General features: G+C 33.6%; 1 protein-coding gene across 1 annotated transcript in view; it reads right to left on the reverse strand.

Moving 5' to 3' along the window:
- The window catches only part of LOC118195736 (soluble guanylate cyclase 88E-like), a 323,641-nt gene that overhangs the window by 127,179 nt on the left and 176,028 nt on the right, over positions 1-20,434 (reverse strand). The window contains exon 4 of the mRNA XM_085812164.1: positions 12,194-12,323. Coding sequence (XP_085668290.1) covers positions 12,194-12,323 — 130 coding nt within the window. The remainder of the gene's footprint in view (positions 1-12,193; positions 12,324-20,434) is intronic.

Raw genomic sequence — 20,434 nt, forward strand, 5'->3', positions numbered from 1 at the left:
TAAATGATTTAAAAATATGCAAACATGTAAAAGATTTAATTCTCGAACTAATCTACAATATCATTTAAATTCAGAAGCATAAGCAAATCAAGTGTAAAATCTATCTATGAAAATAAATCTACTAATTTAATAAATTAAAATTAAATTAAACAATTTAAAAAAATGCATATGTGAATGACCGTAGAGTAAGCAGGAGACAGACTTATCAAGGGGAAGTTGCCTCCAAACCTAACTCTCCAATCATTCAATTCGTGTTTCGTCATTCATGCAGGCAAGGGTAAAAGTCAACACCAAAAGTAATTCCAATAAAGTGGTACCCTTAGAAAATAACATTTAAGTATTAGCATTTAAGAATTAAAGTTCAAAAAGGAAAATACTAATTAAGTCTTTTGAGAAACAAGCAAGTAAAGTCAAGAATTAAACTTTTTCTTAAAAAATTAAATTTTTTAAAAATTAATTTTTTAGAAAAATTATTAAATTATTTTAAAATTAATTTTTTAGAAAAATTATTTTAAAATTATTTTAATATTTAAATTTGCTTTTCGACTTTTTTACTTTTATACGTATTTGTTTAGAATTTAAATTTGTTTAAATTTAAATTTCATTCCTTGCAGCAATGGCGCAAAGAATATTTAATTAAATATGTACTCAAATTTAATTTTTTTAATTAAACTCAATTTATTCTTTTGTTACAATTTTTCATAGATATGTTTTGAGTTTTTATATATTTTTCCCTTGCCGCGAGGTGAGAACTCAACTACTCGAATCTGAAATGTATCTCATGAAATTCGAGGAAATAAATTTAAATGAAATACAGCAAAAGTGGGTATAATTTAATAGGCCGTACAAGGAAGTCATGTAGTCTTCAGATATTTTGCACTTTTTAAAAATAAAATTGCATACTCGTTACTGCAACTTTGTGATCAAGCAAAATAATCGCTGTTATTATTTATTCTCGGTTTAATTTCTTTTTATGTATTCTCCAAGTGTTCGTTTCTAATTTATGCTCTATAATTTATTTTTATATATTTATTTTTGGAATTCAAGTGTGTCCCTTAAAATTATGAAATGGATCACTCGATGAACCACGGGTCATAGGTTACCTAGATGTGGTCTTGCCAGTAGAGTTATTCTCAAAGTGGACAGTACCGCCCTCTGGCGGAGGTTGGAGTTGTCTAATGGAGCGACAGAAGCTCTAGTTCATTCTGGGGAAGCGAGTGGTAAAACAAAATCAAGAACTAAAACAGAAGTTTGTACACAGAAACTCACATTGGTAAATGTTTTTCAACAGCATCCAAAGATGTGTGCAGTCTTACAATATTGTTTTACCTATTGAACATTAATTATGCTACATAAGACGGCAAACGCTTTTGTGGTCTCACTGAAATGAAAAATGGTATTCTTTCATAGAACGTATTACCAGAAAAATAATTATTTGCAGACATTTGCACAAATATTATAGAGTCTAATAATTTAGATTCACTGTCTGTAAGAATAATACAGTTTACATCCGAAGTGGATTTGGACTATTATGAACAGCAGTTTCGCTACATCAACAATCAAGTAAATAAAAACCTCAGAGGTACAAATCGTGCATGGAAGGCGACACTGTAAAAATTATCCGACACCCTCAGCAGTAAAGGTCAAAATCAGTTTTTGATACAAGGAACATGAAACGAGTAGCTGGCTATAATGTATTTCAAACAGACGCTTTACGTTCTGGCAAAAACAAATCTACTAACAAAATATATGTAATGTAAACAAATTTAGTATTACTGTATCAGGACTACTATTTCTTCTAATTGCTTTGGCGAACATGCTGGAGTCCTGAGTAAGAACAGGGAGTTTACTAAAAACTATGTTCCTTAAAGTGTAGAAGATACAATACAAGAGGGGAAGGGTTTATCTACCTTTTATTCTTCACAGTTTACAGCTACTTCCGCACTTCGGGATACAAAGATCAGTACGTGTAGTCTGAAACGTAAAAAATAAGAACTACAAACTAGCTAAATTTAAATAAGAGCTTAACTCAAATACTTTACAAGGACTAGTAACGCAAAGATTGGCCTTTTAATCTTTACGTATGTAGTACGAAGAATGCGAGAAAACTACAATACGTCTTCTGGATCAACAGGACTAAATTTTGGCCTTAAAGGCGGACAGCAACTGAGCGCGCGTGAAATAAGGTGGAGAGAAGTCTCTCTCTCTTTTTGGCTAAAAGCCACAACTTAAACACACTCATGTCCATAAATTAAGGATAAATCGGAGTCACGCGGAAATCGAACTCTAAAATAAATATATCACCTGTAAAATCACTACACACATCTTCAAGAATCATATGAAAATTTCAGGAAGTAACCAGATGACACAATGACGAGAGTGTAAGAGAGTGATATATAAGGAATACAGGCAAAGAAGTAAAATTGTTCGCAGGCGCTTTATAAGCATTTCAGTGCAATAACCGAATAGTTATGACACAAAGGACGCATTTGGATGATTTTTTACGTGGTAGAATTATCGGCCGTCTGGAATGTGGGCGTACCCAACTGGAAGTATCAGACGAACTTGGAATTGCCCAGAGTGTCATCTCCAGGCCTTGGCAACGATTCTAAGATAATGGTAATGTGAGTAGACGTTACAGCACAGATCGCCCCAGAGTTACAACGCGGAATGAGGAGCGGTATTTGGCAGTTACTGCCAAAAGAAACAGGCGGAGACCTCAGACCTCAGAAACAGCCTCAGACCTGTCTCGTCAGCTCTCTTCATCCACTGGTACGACAATTTCAAGGCAGACCGTGTACAGACGCTTAGGGCAGATTGGTCTACATGCTCGTAGACCTGTCAGATGCGTTCCACTTACTGCAACTCACTGTCGCCTGCGGTTAGCCTGGAATAGAGAGCATGCATTGTGGACACCGCAACAGTGGGCTTGTGTGATATTTTCCGACGAGTCCAGGTTTAGCTCGCAATCTGATTCTCGCCGGACTTTCATATGGAGAGCCCCAGGTACCCGTTACCACCAAGAAAACATCACTGAACGACACCTTTACGGTGGTGCAGGAGTGCTCGTTTGGGGTGGAATTATTTTGGGTTCCAGAACTGACCTGCACGTTCAAATTGGAACCATGACAAGCTAAATCTATCGGGACGTCATTCTGGAACAACATGTACGTTTGTTTCGGGGCGCCATGGGCGCACAATTTGTGTTTATGGATGACAACGCCCGTCCTCACCGTGCAAACATCGTAAGCGAATGCCTTCAATCGGAGGATATGTCCCGTATGGACTGGGCAGCATTCTCACACGACTTGAATCCAGTAGAGCACGTGTGGGACATGCTTGGCCGACGAGTTGCAGCCCGTCAACTTCCTCCTACATGTCTACCGGAACTTCGGAGAGCATTGCTTTTTGAGTGGTGTAATAATATGTTGGTTTTTTGCAAATAGTTTTTTTTTTTTTTTTTTTTTTTTTTTTTTTTTTTTGTAATTTGCTCCAGGGATAAAAAATCGCTTTTTTTTAATAATATCAAACATATAGCATCTTTTTTTGCTCTTTACCTTTTGTTTAATAAATAAGCTTTACAAATAAGTCAAATTTGTTTTGCTTGTAACTCTTCCTTTGCCTGATTTTGCATTATCCTTAATTTATTGACAAGAGTGTACTTAACAGTTTGCAAGCTCAATTTGCATACTAAAACTAACCGCGTTTATTCTGGCCGGAAGTGGAAAACGAGAAGGGACAGTAAAGTTTTAAAATTAAATAAACGTTAGTAAAACTTAAAATCCTTACAACTGATGTAGGAACACTGAGACGTAGAAACACAGGAATTTCAATAAATTTCAATAAAGCAAATGAAATATTAGCTGAAAATTAGCTTCAATATGAATCTACATTGTATCCTACCTAAGTGTTGATGGCGCAGCATTAGGTAGGATACAACCTAGATTCATATTGAAGAGGAAGAATTCTGATTGCGTAAAATGCGAAAATGTTGAATCCGTAATGACTAGGAAACCTGGCATTCGAGCCGGATTAAATGTCATTTTCATTTCTATTAAATCCGGAACAAATATTTATCCGAAACAGAGATGTTACATGATGTTAAGGGAATTCATACACCTTAAACCCTTTATGATCTTCGAATATGTGACTGTTGCAGGAATTGGGATATTTTATTTATTTTAAAAGCAATTACTTCTAACTTTTTACAGCTGACTACATAATATAGCTGCTTTGGAAACTAGTAACCAGAAAGTCTGTGTTGCCACAAATATTTTTGTAATTTAATCCTCTTTGTGACAAAATATTTCGCCATGTTTCCAACTTGCGCGCATGATATTTTAAAAATGGCTAATGGTACATACTTGAAATTTGATGGAATTCTTTATATGGGCACTATTTTCTAACTGAACTAACAATCTGATGAATATTTTAATATTGAAAAATTTTATGGACAAAAACGTTACAAATTTTTTTAATAAAATACATTTTATAAACTCAACTCAAAATAAAATAAAAATTTAACATGAAATTTTTAGAATTTTAGGTTCACAGTCGTTTCCAAATGTTATAAAAGCTATATATTAAATATGGAATTAAATTAAGCAACAGAATATTTTAAACTGTGCGCGCAAGTTGGAAACATGACGAAAAATGTCGTCACAAAGCGGATTAAATTAGAAAAATATTTGCGGCAACACAAACTTTCTGATGACTATTTCAGAAAGCAGCTATATCATGTAGTCAGCTGTAAAAAGTTGGTAGTAATTGCTTTTAAAATAAATAAGTTATTCCAATTCTTGCAACAGTCACCTATTCGAACATCTTATGGGTTTTAAGGTGTATGAGTCCCCTTAAGCATACCTCTATTAAAAATCTGTTGCTAAAAGTCTCCTGCGAATTCCAGTCTTGTCTTTCTGACCATCAGAATAAACTTCATATACTAATAGTAAGGGCTGTTGTTTAATTTCCGTCTCAAAATCGCTCGAGTTTTGTTTTTCCAACCTGATCTTTCTGCTATTGATAACATTTGATGTACTGCTCAAATCCCTCTAACCTTTAATACAACATTGACAATAACTAGCGCTTATCTATTTGAAACAGCTGTTCTGTTAAACCTTTTAGTTTCAGGATTAAGTACTCATTCAAAATTAAATTCAATGTCTTCATCTTTAGCTAAAGTATACGAGAACGGAGAAGGACGTATGGTTTATTCAGAAGAAGAAGAAGGAAAGGACGAGAACGGATTTGTGGCTAATTCTGCTTTCTTGCAACTAAGTGTTTAAATTTTTTTTCTTCTATCTTGGATTTAAGCTGCAACTCCTTCTCAGGAACTTTTGTAGTTTTCATTTCTGTTCCCATAACAATCGTATTTCTTAATATTCTTTGATACAACTTCCTTTGAGCTGAAGCAATTTCATTTTTAAAACAAACTTGAAAAGTCATTGCGTTTACCAAATGAAATATCAAAACATATTACCTTTTATATGGGTCCCTATATATGTTCCTTATATAAGTCCTATTTTGAGGAAGTATTCTGCATAATTTTATATGCAATAAAATTGCAGTGTTTAAAAAAATTGCAGTGTCTTAAAAATGCAATAAAATTGCTTTTTTAAGATTTATAGTAATTTGGTTTTGAATGTTAATCATTCAGCCTGTCCAGTTTGTGTGTAGAGATTTGTAGATGTGTATTAGGATTAACACTATTAAAAAAAATCAGATTTTGTTTGTCACTTCTTCTTCTTCCATTATGTAAATACTTCTCAATCTTTTAATGATGTCAGAAAGTCTTAAATAAAGTCTCCCCAAAATTTTTGAAGAGTACACTTTCACTACTATGTATATTGTGTATGTATGTACATCAGGGATGTCAAACTCATAGGTACACTTCGGCCAAACAAACAAGGTTTAACTTTAGGCGGGCCGCAAAAAAAAAAAAAAAAAAAAAAAAAAAAAAAATCAATATTCATAGAAACGTAGATTTATTTCGAATAATACAATAATAAACATATATATATATTTATATAGAAAAGAACAAGAAAAATTTAATGTTTATGTCCTGATACTTGACATCTCTTCTCTGCTATTATCTTTCCTATTTCGGGAGAAATTTTGTTTGCAGTGATAACTTTCAACGCTGACCCAAGCTGAGCATCATTAATACGGTTTCTAATAGGAGACTTATTACCTTTCATGACTGAAAATAACTGCTCGCACCGATAAGTGCTACCAAACATGGAAATAATTTCGTATGCGAATTTTCGAGTATTTTCAAACCTGGCTGGTAAATATTTGTAAAATTCAGGCACGCCCACTTCAATAAATTTTGCTTTCAAATTTGAGTTGCATTGAATCTCGATCACCTCCATTTGCGTATAGCTGGGTACTGAGTCAACACTTATTGAGAAAATCGAAGAAAACAAAAAAAATTGTCTTCGAGGTAACTAAAATCATTAAACCTCGTTTCAAATTCAGTTGTTAAATTTGCAGTTTTTTCTGCGTATTTTTGATACGAACAAGTATCATCTAAACTTGATTGTTCATGCTGCACGTCGGGAAGTGCGTCAAATCTTCATCTTTAAGTTGGTTTTCCCAAAGAACTAGTTGACATTTGAATGCTTTAATTATGTCAAACATGTTTGTAATGATATGATATTTTCCTATCGTACAAAACTATGATTGGAAAACTGAGACCATGAGTTCGGCCACATTCGGCTATCGGGGGATGCGTACAAGTTCTGAGTGCACGTGTCCCCCAAAAGCCGAAGGTAGCTGAACGCAAGCTACTCACACGCATTTGTAATTTAAGTAGTGTGTGTGTCAGCTCGCTGTGAGTAATCTAACAACACTGAATAAATTATCGTTAATTACTTAGCAGTAAACATTTCATTTTTTCTTCGTCGATATGTTATTTTATTATTTTATATATTATTATTTGCCGATATATTGGCCGGGCCGCAAAAATATTTGTTGTGGGCGCATGCGGCCCGCGGGCCACGAGTTTCACATCCTTGCTCTAGACGTATCTGTGGTTTCAAGAATTTCAATTCGAAATTAATTAGTTACTTCTCTTACTCAACTGTGTATGAAACAAACATATTTTGCTTTTCAAAATAAGTATTGCCACTAGACTGAGCAATTAGCTGACAGTTTAGCCAGACTAACTAAAAGGCAGTTTAGCCAGACTCCAAAGACAGTTTAACCAGATTGAGCTAAACTGTCTTTGGATTAAAACAAATATTCTCAAATATCATTAAAAATAAATCAGCAAATAGTATAACGCTTTCGCACAGAACAAAAAATGAAATACAATAAGATGAGGATGTGTGAAGTGTATAAGACCCAATTTTTCTTGGGAATTCCTCCACGAAGGCATCCCTCTCCATAGGCAGATAGCCCTCGAGTACGTTCCCATAATAAAACAAACCAAACCAAGCTAATAAGAGAGTTGGCAACTCTCCCGACTTAGGCGGGAGACTCCCGATTTATGATCATATTCTCACCAGCCCTATTTGCAACATATTTCTCCTGACTTATTCTTAAAATGTCTCACTATTTTTATGTAGCTTGGCTTAATACTTCGTTATCTGCACCCAAAAAAAGTGATCTTTGACTTCTGAAAGCGCTTGTTTTCTCTCTAGATACATATAAAGAAAACCGAAGTCGTTTCATCAGTAATATGTGGTTTCTGCTCTGTGCGTGAAAGTCGTCAGAAAACGTTGTGTTTCAGTTCTCCAATGAGAATAAGCGCCGCTGCGGGTCATCTGGGATATATTAGCCAATGAGCACAAAGCAAGATCGAGGTTGTTATTTCGTTCGTCTCTCCAGTGAGCAGTGTTTCGCAGAAGTTTTATATTTAAGAAACTGCGATCTTTTATCTTAGTGATCTCGGCTATTTTGCTTTTATCATTCGAAATTTTTAACTTTTCTACAAGGGTGCTTTTGCTCAGGTACCTTGGTGTTCAGACACCGTTCCACTGGAGGAATATCTTAGTGATGTCTGCGAAAAATGTAAAATAATCATGTATTTTCAAAAATCTTACACAGAGGACTTTCCTTTTATTATTTCATCAAGGAAATGGAATATTGCATTGAGACTGTTTATCATTGAGATTTTTCGATTTCGCACGATGAAAGGGCTGATTTTCTTGAACATGTGTGTACACGAAGATAACGTGCATTGTATCAGAAAAAATTTAATTTTCTGTGAAAACGAAGGACCAAAATATTATTAATGCAGAATGTCGTTGTTTGCCTTATTACTGGAGTACAACCTGCCACTGGATCCATCGGATCATATTGCAGACTTATTTAGAAAAATGTTTCCCAGCAGTGAAATCGCTAAGAGAAAGTAAGTGCAAGGACAAAAATGGCTGGAATTGTAGAAGAAAAGGGTTCAAGAAACTGGTATGAAAAATAAATATTCAGTTATTCATAGCATTAAATTAGTTTCATTGTGCCTCTCTACAGAAGACCGTCAATGGAGCAACCGCACCATCATTACAGCTTTCTGCAATAGATGCTCCATCCATAGATATTATCTACTGTCTGCTACACCAAGCCAATGAGGTGGCTTAGTGATCAGCGAGTATTTATTGAGAATGTCATACGTAGGTTTTTTACATGAATAAAGATTTACAGTTTTACATTAGACAATGTGTACAAAATAACATATATACAATTATAATATCTGCCTCTCTAAACAAATGGAAGCAATAGTACCGATGCAAAATTCTATCCAACTGTTGTTTCTTTTTTACTTCCTTGTACGAAATAAAAAGGAAGTATTGTAATCGCGAAAAGTTTCGGGCAGCATATTTCAACGAAAATATCCATTTTGACCGCTATTGAAGGCAATTTAACGATGTTTTTGCGTGATATTTGTACGTAAGGACAGAATAATATATTCTTTTCCTTCCAAAAAATTATAAAACTGCTTTAAAATTAATTCTGAAGAGAATTTTTCGTGGCGTCTGTACGAACGTATGTACGTACGTGCGTATCTCGCATAACTCAAAAACGAGTAGCCTCAGAACGTTGAAATTTTGTATATAGGACTACTATAACATGTAGATGTGCACCTCGTATTTTGGTTTCAATCGGCCGCGCCAAACGTATATAAATATATTTATAAATATATCTACTCTGTTTATCTACTCAGTGATCTCAGTTTCTTTACTCTTACATGTTTGTAAATTGTACATTTTTTGCTTTAAAAATGATTGAATTATGTTGTTTTTATCTTCCGCTTAAAGTTTTTATGCCTTTCGTAATTCTGGAAGTCATATTTGTACAATTATCAACAATTTAAAAGCTGTTTAAGTGCGGTTACGTTTTAAATAACATGGCGGACATATTTGCTTACATTTGAAACAGAAGAATTGTAGATTTGTTGCCAATCTAGAAACACTAAGCTTCGCAACACAAAAATAACGCCTTCATTTATTATTGCGAATTAAATCATGCTTAATCCTTTCTGGATTTTTTTCGAGGAAATAAGTATTTAAGATTTACTTCGTAATTTTTAATACAGATATTTTGAGTTTTTATGTATTTTTGCCTTCTCGCGAAGTGAACACTGAATTAATTGAATGAGAAATACTCAATCGTCTGTCAAAAACTGTTTTTTCGTTTTGTTTGCTTAATTTCTTTTATACATCGTTGTAGCTTTGTTATACTAGTATTTGAATAGAACATGTGGCAACGATTCGACAATTCTTCAAATGATATAAATTTTGTGCATTCTGAGTTATAATATGAACGAAATATAATACTGTTAAGTAAACCTAGCGCCAGAGTGTCGCTATGGTAAACAAAGTGAATTTTAAAGAATGCATTTATTCTATTGTGGTTTATGCGCTGTCGGCGAAGTAGGTTTAATTCAATCTAATAAGTTAAATGAAATGCAAGAAAAAATGCGTATAATTTAATATTCCGTACAAGGAAGTCATGTGGTGTACACATCAGATTTTTTTAATCCAGAGTTTTAAGAAATTGAGCGTTATTTACTTTCTATCCTCGCTTTAGAAGGAGATTCGACAGGCTTTAATACACAGCACAGCTAATTATCAAAACTTTAAAAGAAAATGCAATTCTTCAGACTAATTGCTTAGCACTTAGTGCCGGGAAGGCATCAGGAATGATAGGTTTGAAGAGTGATGTTGCAGGTATATTAAAGACAGAAAGTTTTTATTAATTAAATTTGCAAATTATGAGGCGCACTTTGTAATGATTTTAAGTTTCACTAACGTTTATTCATTTTGAAACATTACTATCCTCTCTTATTTTCCATTTCCGGCCAGAATAAACGCGAACAGATTTAGTTATGCAAATTGAGCTTGCAAATTGTGAGGTATTTATGTTGTGGCCTTTAGCCAAGAAAGAGAGTACCCCTTTTGCATACGACCCTGATGTATAAAGCAAACCAGAAAATTAAATTTAAACAAATTAAATTTTAATTTTAACAAACACGTAAAAAAGTTAAAAAGCAAATTTAAAGCCAAAATTAAAAAAAGTAAATTTAAAGCCAAAAAGATTTAAAAAATGTGTAAACATATAAAAGATTTAATTCTCGAACTAATCTACAATATCATTTAAATTCAGAAGCATAAGCAAATCAAGTGCAAAACCAATCCATGAAAAAAAATTCACAAATTTAGCAAATTAAAATTAATCCAAACAATTTTTTTTAAAATGCATATGTGAATGACTGTTGAACAGGCAGAAGATAGACTTATCAAGGGCCTCCAAACCTAACTCTCCAATCATTCAATTTGTGTTTCGTCATTCATGCAGGCAAGGGTAAAAGTCAAAACCAAAAGTAAAAAGTGAAGAATGTCCAAAAAGAAATACCAATAAAGTGGTACCCTTAAAAATTAGCATTTAAGAATTAAAGTTTTAAAAGAAAAATACTAATGAAGTCTTTTGAGAAACAAGCAAGTAAAGTCAAGTATTAAATTAAACTTTTTTTTAAAAAAAATTAAATTTTTAAAAAAATTAACTTATAAAAAATAATCTAGAAACCAATGTATTTTAGAAACCCTTGTCTACTGAAACCTCTCCGACACGAATATGCATATCAATAAAAAGAAACAAAAAACCAGAAAAATATATACTATTATATCTTGAATTTTTAGCAACTTTATTGCATGGGATGTATATTAAACATTTGTTAAAACTTAATTTATATCTCCCTTCTTATCCACCACGAGTAACACATAAAAAATTATATAAAAATTCTACAATAAAATAAATATAACTCCAGCCCATTTCCGATGAGTCACATTCTTTCAAACATTTGCTTACTCGACAGTCTGAATAGTTCTTTTTCTGAAATTTTGAATTTTTATAAATTAGAATTATGAAAAAAATATACAGAAAAAGCATTACGTCCAATATATGATGATGAGTTAAAATGCTACGATACTTTATGTAATCTTCTGAGAAAATGTGTCAGCATTTATATCACGGCCATTTAACTTTTGCTAGTCATATCACAGCCATCTAATTTTAGAAGGTCTGTGTGTTTACCCGCTAATAACTCAGTCACTACTATAGCTATCGTCACCAAACTTTCAACAGTTCTCTTCTGGGTCCTAGAAAAGGTGGACATCCACTTTTTCCCAATAACAAAAAAAGCTAAAATCAGAGATATTAATTAAAAACTCTTAAAACGCTAATTTTCGCCTTCATTTTCCCGAGTGGCAACAGTGCTGATTTCAGCAACAATGGCAATAGTGATATATCAGCAACAACGACTGCGTGCCATCGTTGCTGATATAATGAGAGAAAATTATCGCTTTGATGCCATTTCATCAAAAAAGATAAAATAAAAAAAATGTGATTCGAATTTTGAAAAACTCACTTAGAGATGCACTGGCTCTTGTATAGATGCACCTATGTTACAAATTTCGTAGCCCTGGGTCCATTAGCGTACGCGCAGCACAAACGGAAAACACACACACACACAGACAGTCACTTCCTTTTACTATATGTAGAGATAGAAATAACAAATATTCTTGGAAGCATATTTTAATGTTTTTCTCACCATTATTTGCTTGCATTGCTTTCCAAGCAGCCAGATGTTAAGCCAAAAAGGTTAAATCTCTTTCTATATAGTCTACCAAAGAATCATACAGCTGAATTATACTGAAACTGCATGCTGACATAGGTTTAAAATATTCTCACTTACTTGTATCGTCATCGTTGTGGATGTCCGAATCGATGCTTCTAAGGGAAGATGTTTCTGGTAATTGTTCTTCCTTGGCTTTGACGGGTTCGACCGAACATAGCTCGAAAACATTGTTCGTATGGCTGTGGATCTGAAAACAAAAAATATGTTTATTTCTTTTTTAAATGCAACTGTATGCCGTGAAAATTCTGAATGAAGAAAATTCAATATTACAAAATAAAGTAAAATTATGACGATTACTGCTTACAGTCACATTAATTTAAGAATGAAAACAAAACACTATTTTGCAAATGTTTGGAAAATATTTTTTTTTGTCAGGAAATTGCTATTTAATTTAGTCGTTAGAGTATTAATATCGCATACCCTAACCAACAAACAACATTAATATGATGTAAAAAACTATCAAGAGAAGTAAAATAGCTGTAGACGCAGTCTAGAAAAAATGTTATAAACAATTTCATTAGACGACTCACTAAGCTCAGTTGATTACAGAATTACCTATGGGAATGCATTCAAGTGTTGGATATCCAAACGGCAGGAACGAAGAAATTTCTTAAAAACTTCCAGCAAAGGTACTCCGCAGGTGATATTGAAACTACTGAAACAACGATCAAGATTCTATAGGACATGAAAAAAAAAGGGCAACGAATTGAGGGGTAAGTACAATTTCCCTTGCTAGTTGGGCATTGGAAAAATTAATTCTACTTGTGACCATACTAAAAGTTAAAAAAAATATGATGTGTACACCACATGACTTCTTGTATTGGAATATTAAATTATACGCATTTTTCTTGCATTCCATTTAAACTTATTGGATTTAATTAAATCTACTTCCCCAACAGCGCATAAACCACAATAAAATAAATGCATTCTTTAAAATTCACTCTAGTATTTGTTTACCATAGCTACACTCTGGCGCTAGATTCACTTAACAGTATTAATAATTATATAACAGTTATAACGGAAACTATGTTAACTGTTATATAATCCAATAATTATATAACAGTTAACGTATATATTTCGTTCATATTATAACTCAGAATGCACAAAATTTATATCATTTAAAGAATAGAATTATCTAATCGTTGCCACATGTTCTATTTAAATACTATAATAAAGCTAGAACTATGTATAAAAGAAATTAAGCAAACAAAACAAAAAAGAAACAGTTTTCACAGACGATCGAGTATTTCTCATTGAATTAATTCAGTTCTCACTTCGCGAGAAGGCGAAAATACATAAAAACTCAAAATATCTATATTAAAAATTACGAAGTAAATCTCAAACACTTATTTCCTCGAAAAAATTCCAGAAAGAATTAAGCATGATTTAATTGGCAATAATAAATGAATGCGTTATCTTTGTTGTTGCGAAGCTAAGTTTCTCTAGATTGGCAACAAATCCACTAGTCTCCTGTTTCAAATGCAAATATCAATGGCCGCCATTAAAAACAGGCTTAGCGGCAATTAAACAATTTTAAAATATTGCATTGTAAAATATTGCCCACAGATTTATTAAAGGCATAAAATCCTTAACCGGAAGATAAAAACAACATAATTCAATCATTTTTAAAGCGAAAAATGTACAATTTACAAACAATTATAAGAGTAAAGAAACTGAGATCACTGAGCCGGGTAACAGAGTGGATATATATATAAATATATTTATATACGTTTGGTTCGGCCGATTGCAACCAAAATACGAGGTGCTCATCTACATGTTATAGCAGTCCTATATACAAAATTTCAACGTTCTGAGGCTACTCGTTTTTGAGTTATGCGAGATACGCACGTACGTACATACGTTCGTACAGACGCCACGAAAAATTCTCTTCAGAATTAATTTTAAAGCAGTTTTATAATTTTTTGGAAGGAAAAGAATATATTATTCTGTCCTTACGTACAAATATCACGCAAAAACATCGTTAAATTGCCTTCAATAGCGGTCAAAATGGATATTTTCGTTGAAATATGCTGCCCGAAACTTTTCGCGATTACAATACTTCCTTTTTACTTCGTACAAGGAAGTAATAAAATCAACAATCCCGAAAGCAAGCGAAAAATTAATAACGATGAAAATGTTACTCTAGATTATGATGGTTTCTAAATCCCAATCAAAACTGCTAAACAGATTAATGTTGATATAATTCCCAAACCTATCCCAAGGAAAAATCAATTTAAAGTGGTAGAATCTATTAGCGTAAATGAAACTCCTGAAATTGAGATCGAGCTCAGAAACCGACTATTAACCTGATCCAAGCCATGGGTTTACCCAAAAGGACTTATATATGAGTAATTTCTACGAAAATTAGCGAATGGCAGAGACGCATAACTTTTAGGGAAGTTAAACGGTGAATTTCTATTCTTCCCTCATTTTGAACTCGCCGGAGGGACTATGCTCTCTTCCTCTCTAGGGTTTGAATTTGGATCACGGCACTGTTGGGAGACAACAGACTTGTGTTTGGCGCAGATTTTAGTTAAGGCTCTGTCGATTTCGAGGGGAAACAGGTACAGGTCCCAATTCATGAGCAGCAAAGGAATCTTTAAGGTCTGCCTACGTTCGGAGCACTTTTTTTTAAAAAACATAGAATTCTGCTGAAATATATATTTATTTAAACAATATATGATATCAAATCATGAAAATAGGTAAATTTTTAGGAATATTTTTATAAATTTTTGAAATATATGCAATTTTATGCAAATTTTTAGGAGAATTTAACACTTACGTTAAATGCCGTATATTTTTTCTCACAGCATATATTTCAGTTTTATTTATACTGTATACTACTACAACACTCATCTGTGTTATGAACTAAAATGTTTATGATATTTCTAAAATTTACTATAATATGTGTAATTACATGAAAAAACACAGTTTTTTGTAAAATATTTCTTATCGTTTTATATAAAAATACTTATAAAACAATCAAATTAATAAATATTACTTAGACTGTAGCTTAAAACCTAATAAATATTATAGAAAACATTTAAGTGAAATTTAATAGAGATACCTTTAGAACATTTTGAGTAATTACATTTCTTGTATGTAAAAACACTAGAAAAATTAGTTTTCCAGAAAACGCACTTAAAGATTTCACATTAACAGAAAAACTGTTCTGTTGTATTTGCACACTTAAAATTCTCCACATTTGTGCATCACACCCTCCATATCTTTATACTTAAGTAATTTTGATTTTCTATTTGATTTTAATTTTTTTCTGGCTATTTTCGAAATGAGCGACGAATGACGTTTCGAGTTCCTTATTCTTTCGTTATCAATTCCAAAGTAATTTTTAATCATTTCTTGTTCAATTTATATGCCTAAATGTTCAAACACAGGAAGTAATCCAAGATACCCTGAATTAAAAATTAAAACGGCTATATATGCACCCAGCAACATAGTCTTTATACCTAATCGCAATGTTGCCAAACCCGGTTAAAAAAACCGCAATGTTGCCAGTCCCACTTCAAAGAATTAAGGCAAATAATTATTGCCAGAAACAAAAAAAAGTATCCAGAATTAAAATGAAATGTTTTAGCACAATTTTACACAACAGGTAAAAAAAAAACACGGATAACAACATTGTTTACCTTTAAGTTGAGCCTTTTAAATGGCACTTCCGGTCTTTATGCTTTCACTTCCAGTGCAGTTAATTGGGTATACCTTCTCTTCTAATTATCACAAACGTAAAAATGAACCATTTTCGGAATCCTACAAAACTGATCTTTCAAATTGGGCAATAAAAAAAAAATGGAATTTTTTTTCGCCGAAATCGTTTTTTTAACGTAGGCAGATTACCTTAACTAGCGGAGAGCCATGGTTATATTTATGCCTAACAGGAGTAAAGCGAACGAGATACTATAGTACAGCCATCACTTTCCCTTCGTTGCAGACTTCTTTGGTCCTGTTGAAGAGGTGGTGTGGTGTATTTAATTATGGCAAAGCACACGAGGGCTATCTGCCTAAAGGGAGGGATGCCTTTCGTGGAGGACTTTCCAAGGGAAACTGGCTCGTCTACACGTTACACATGGGGAAAACGCCCATGCAGCCATCCCGTTCGCGGGATTCGAACCTCGGACAGAACTACCAGTTTTCAGCGTCTTTACCGCTCGCCCGCTGGTGGGCCCTGTTGAAGAGGGACTTGTAACTGTTTGGCACTGAAAATCGATACAATCTTGATTAAAGTCTACGCCAAACATAACGTTGTTGCTTTGCTAGTTTTATGTTTTACTTTGACATGTTTTTCATCTGCCTTAATCTAATATGTTGTTTCCATTGATATTAAAATTGATATTAGTTACTAAAACTGAAAAAATTTGGATTATATTTTAACATAGTTTTTCATTAAAAGCTGTTATGGGCTTCAAGTAAGATACTACTTCCGGTTGTTGAATTTTACGCAAAATCTAATCAACTCTTTGCATGAATGCAGAAAACTTAAAAGAGGAAAACAGAAATTTTTGGACATGTGATATAAAAGTTCTCGCGGACGAAAACATCATCACACACAGACAGACAAATACCATTAAAAAATTTGATATATACACTACATGACTTCTTTGCACAGAATATTAAATCATACGCATTTTTGCTACATTTCATTTAAACGTATTTCCTTGAATTTCATTAAAGATATAGTTTTCATTCAATTAATTCAATTCTCACTTCGCGAAAAGGCAAGAACACATAAAATCTCAAAATATTTTTTATCAAAAATTGAAAATTATAGAAAAATATAAAACGCCAAATACAGTTAAAACAATTTTAAAAAAAATTTCTGCAATTAAAATTAGAGTTTTTTACGCAAAAACATTGCAGTTTGGACAGCGGGAAGAGAAGGTGGATTTTTCGGTGCACAAAACTAAACGTTTACTTTCGGTCCCACTCAGCAAAAAGACACTTAAGGTACAGGAGTTGACTTAATTCACTATTCAAAGTTTCGAATGTAAACAAATAGGGCAGCCTTAGTAAAAAAAAAATAGGCTTAGCCGCACTTAAAAAACTTTTTAATTATTGACAATTCTACAACTATTGCATCCAGATTAACTAAAGACATAAAAACTTTAACCGCAAGATAAGAACAACATAATTTAATCATTTTTAAAGCAAAAAACGCACAATTACAAAATTGTAAAAATAAAAATTAACAGCTGACGCAGACGAGTAACAGAGCGGTATATATATATATATATATATATATATCCCTCTGTTACACTCTGTTATGGCCGATTGCAACCAAAAAGGGAGGTGTACAACTACATGACATAGCAGCCCTATATACAAAATTTCAACGTTCTAAGGCTACTCGTTTTTGAGTTATGCGAGATACATACATACATACGTACGTACAGACGTCAGGAAAAAATCTCTTCTGAATCCGTTTTAAATACTTATTGCAACCCGTTTGGGGAAAAAGAGTCCTTTATTCTGTTCTTACGTACAGATATCACACAAAAAAACCATTAAATTGTATTCGATTAGTGGTCAAAGTGAATATTTTAATTGAAATATCATACCTGAAAATTTTTGCTATTACAGTATTTACTTTACTTCGTACAAGGAAGTAAAAAGCGAAAACGTATTGAGGAGATCCACATTTGTGCTTATTCATTGAAAACTCACTATCGAATATTTAGATCAAAACTATAACCTCCCTTAATTAAGACACAATAACACGCCGAATAAATACTAATTCAGAAGTCAAACAACAAAAATCAGCGTTTGTTTGTGTGTGAAAATTTTGTAAATATAACGCTGATTTTTTTTGTTTGACTTCTGAATTAGTATAACCTCCCTTACCTATAGGTTGGTTGGAAGTAATAAATGGAAATGCCGAACACATAATGGTGTGTGTGTGTGTGTGTGTTTTACATCATAATATTGTAACGATAAATGATCTTTATTTTTTCTTCAATATTATAAAATGTATAAAAAATGTTAAAGAGCACACATATCCTTTCGAAAGTTTTCCAACCAATTCTTTAATTTGCAGTATTCTTTGTATCGTTCTTCCGAAATTTATACTTCATGTTGCTTATCTATTTTTTCTATGTCGTTACAACGCCTATATCATGATTTCCTTGGATTTATCCAAATAAGCTTTTACGATTCGATGTCGCTTTAAATTGGTCGCCTTACTTCTTTTAACTTTAAGGTGGAAGTTTCACATTTACTTCTAGGTCACTCTTTTTTTATCAGTCTGTTTTTTCAAGGTTCTCGATTCTTGTATTATAACATAAGGATTAAATAAAAAGGAAAATTTTCTTTGTCCCGTGATGTTTAATATAACTAAGTTAACGTCAGTAGTCAGTCAGTTTAGCTCATCTCATTCCAGGAGAATACGTTCAGATTGAGTGTTTTTCTTTAACGTCTTATCAGAAGCTTTACACAGCCGCAATATACTCTAACGGAATATAGCGTTCATTGCCGTCCAACTTGATTAATAAACTGATATCCAGCATGAGTGATCACTATGCAATGTAAATGATAGTCACGAGCCATCAAATGCGCTACTAATCATAGGAATAACATTGCTACCAATATAAAAGTCTTTATCTGATACATGATCGTAACTTCCGTTACAAGGGATGCCGAGTAGCGTTTTCTTTATGAGAAATTTTTTTGAGTACAAACTGCTATTTCATTAATTTTTATTTGTATAAATCATAATAATATTTTAATAATGTGTTTTGTTAATGTATTTATTCCTTGTATTCTTCTGCAGGAAATATAATTAATTTATCTTTTACGCTCTCTGAAAATAATATCGCCTTTTCCCCGTGCGTGCTCCTGTGGTGTAAGTGAATTAACGCATCCAATTAACAACAGAGAAATCCGTTGGCGGAATTTTGGCGATAACGCAGTTTGATTCCTCACCATTTGGGGGCCAAAAAGAAAAAAAGTTTTAAAAATTAAAAAAAAAAAAAAAAAAAAACTCTCTATATTGGCGACCGAACAAAAAGTGTGATGAATGATAACTCGTTTCTACTTGGATTTGATCAACTAGGTCTCGTCGCTGTCTCCAGTTCCTCTTTAAGTGACGAAGCAGATATTTCTTGAACTGAAAAATTTGTAGTTGGAATCAAGTCGAAGATCCAATTAAGTAATTTCTCACATTTGTCGCTATTAAAAGCATCAACAATTCTCTACACTTCGACGAGCAGTTTTTTATACTTGAGTTCAATTTCTCTTTCTACCATTACAAAAGAATCTCATACATATATAACAGTTAGTTCTTACACACCGAACTTGGCATTATACGTAAACATAATATCATGAATTTTGTGTAATATAACATGGAAAGTCTGAAGAGAGTGAAGTTTTGCCAGAAAAATTTGGTTCTGTGGGCAAGTCTGTACTCTAGCAAATGTTCTGTGGGCAAGTCTGTACTCTAACAAGTGTTCTGTGGGCAAGTCTGTACTCTTGAAGCGGGTTAATGGCTATCTCGTTAAACTGGAAAGATATATCGCCAAGCTGGCGGTGATTTTCGTGACTAATTTCTATTACCAAATTTGGTTAAACTTGGCGAGCATTTATATTTTCAGCATATTCTAATTCGGCCATCCTGGTAGCGCAAGCAGAAGCGTGATTCGTCCGAAAGCACAATGCCATGCCCTTAGGATGTCAATCTCCGCAGTTCACAGTACCATTACAAACGCAAACGCCTGTGTTTTACGTTAAAGGTAAGCGAGGCAACGGACGCCTAGCGAACAGTCCAATTGATCGTAAACGAGGTCGAATTGCTCGTGCAGACACCGGTTGTTGTGTTAAGAGGTTCTCACATTTAGCGACGGTCCCTGCTAGACTCCCCGGGGGTTGACTCAGGCGAACGCCTGGGAAGTACTGGCTAGGATCTGTACCTAGGCAGTCTCAACCACGGGAGTATACAAATTGTCTTCACAGGACTAGAACCCGAGTATTGTACTCAGGTTGGTTCAGGCTTGGCAGGTCTGTTCCTTCGGCTGTGGTGGAGCTACATGGTGCATTTGTCGACTGAGTTCCCGGGGGTTTGACCCCATTCAGTTTTCGTGGCGGGGACTGACAAAGCGGACAGAGGACCTTAATACAATGTGGTTTTGCTGATGGAGTGGTGCCCGGAGGCAAGGTGACAGCGTTTTAAAAGCGTTCTGGCCAATGCTTAGTAAAAGCCGGACGGGGACTGCGGGGCTTGCGCCTGCGAGAACGAGGTCCCACTGGTGTTTCCCCGCTCATAGCAGACATACAGTCGAAATTACATGACAA

The sequence above is a fragment of the Stegodyphus dumicola genome, chromosome 2 (genome assembly GCF_044657685.1).
Source record: "Stegodyphus dumicola isolate Sdum_Otavi_A_Nest chromosome 2, ASM4465768v1".
Taxonomy (NCBI): domain Eukaryota; kingdom Metazoa; phylum Arthropoda; class Arachnida; order Araneae; family Eresidae; genus Stegodyphus; species Stegodyphus dumicola.